Raw genomic sequence first — 791 nt, 5'->3', positions numbered from 1 at the left:
CTGGTTCTGTGTGTTCTCTCTCTGGTTCTGTGTGTTCTCTCTCTCTGGTTCTGTGTGTTCTCACTCTGGTTCTGTGTCCCAGAACATCACGGAGGACTTCGCGGTCCGCCAGCTGTACGACTGTAACTGGATCGTGGTGAACTGTTCCAGTCCAGGGAACTACTTCCACGTTGTGAGACGACAGATCCTGCTGCCGTTCAGGAAACCGGTGAGACCCAGAACCCCCATCAGGGTCAGAGACCCGCTGCCCCCCCCCCCCTATTTTTTTAAAGCTCAAAGCAGAACCAGGAGAATCGTGGTGTATGTCGACTCAAGACCGGAATCATTTTTAAGTTTCTTTGAATTTAGGCTTTTATTTTGAAAACCATCACTGCTCTCCCTGAACTTCCTGTCTGTCTGCAGCTGATCATCTTCACGCCCAAATCTCTGCTGCGCCACCCCGAAGCCCGCTCCAGCTTCGATGAGATGCTGCCCGGTAACGAACGCCGTCACCGAGTTTTAACGGCCCGACCTTCGGCGCCACGTGTCTCCTCTTCATCCTCATCTTCCTCTGTGAGCAGGAACTCACTTCCAGAGGGTGATCGTGGAGGACGGACCTGCAGCCGAGCGTCCTGAGGCCGTGAAGAGGCTGATCTTCTGCACCGGGAAGGTTTACTACGAGCTGACCAAGGAGAGGAAGAGCCGAGGCCTCGAGGACACGGTGGCCATCTCTCGCATGGAGCAGGTACACACACACACACAGGTAACTGCAGGTACACACACACAGGTAACTGCAGGTACACACACACACA

General features: G+C 54.4%; 1 protein-coding gene across 2 annotated transcripts in view; it reads left to right on the top strand.

Annotated features, from left to right (window-relative positions):
* Window positions 1–791, top strand: part of ogdha (oxoglutarate dehydrogenase a) — a 31657-nt gene that overhangs the window by 28733 nt on the left and 2133 nt on the right. For both annotated transcript variants that reach the window (XM_037680824.1, XM_037680825.1), the window contains exons 18-20: window positions 83–208; window positions 403–475; window positions 561–724. In XM_037680824.1, the coding sequence (XP_037536752.1) occupies window positions 83–208; window positions 403–475; window positions 561–724 (363 nt within the window). The remainder of the gene's footprint in view (window positions 1–82; window positions 209–402; window positions 476–560; window positions 725–791) is intronic.

This window comes from Nematolebias whitei, chromosome 8, assembly GCF_014905685.2.
Source record: "Nematolebias whitei isolate Nwh7 chromosome 8, NemWhi1, whole genome shotgun sequence".
NCBI classification, from domain to species: Eukaryota; Metazoa; Chordata; class Actinopteri; order Cyprinodontiformes; family Rivulidae; genus Nematolebias; species Nematolebias whitei.
Note: the sequence above shows the minus strand (reverse complement) of the source record. Positions and strands in the feature narration are given on the sequence as shown.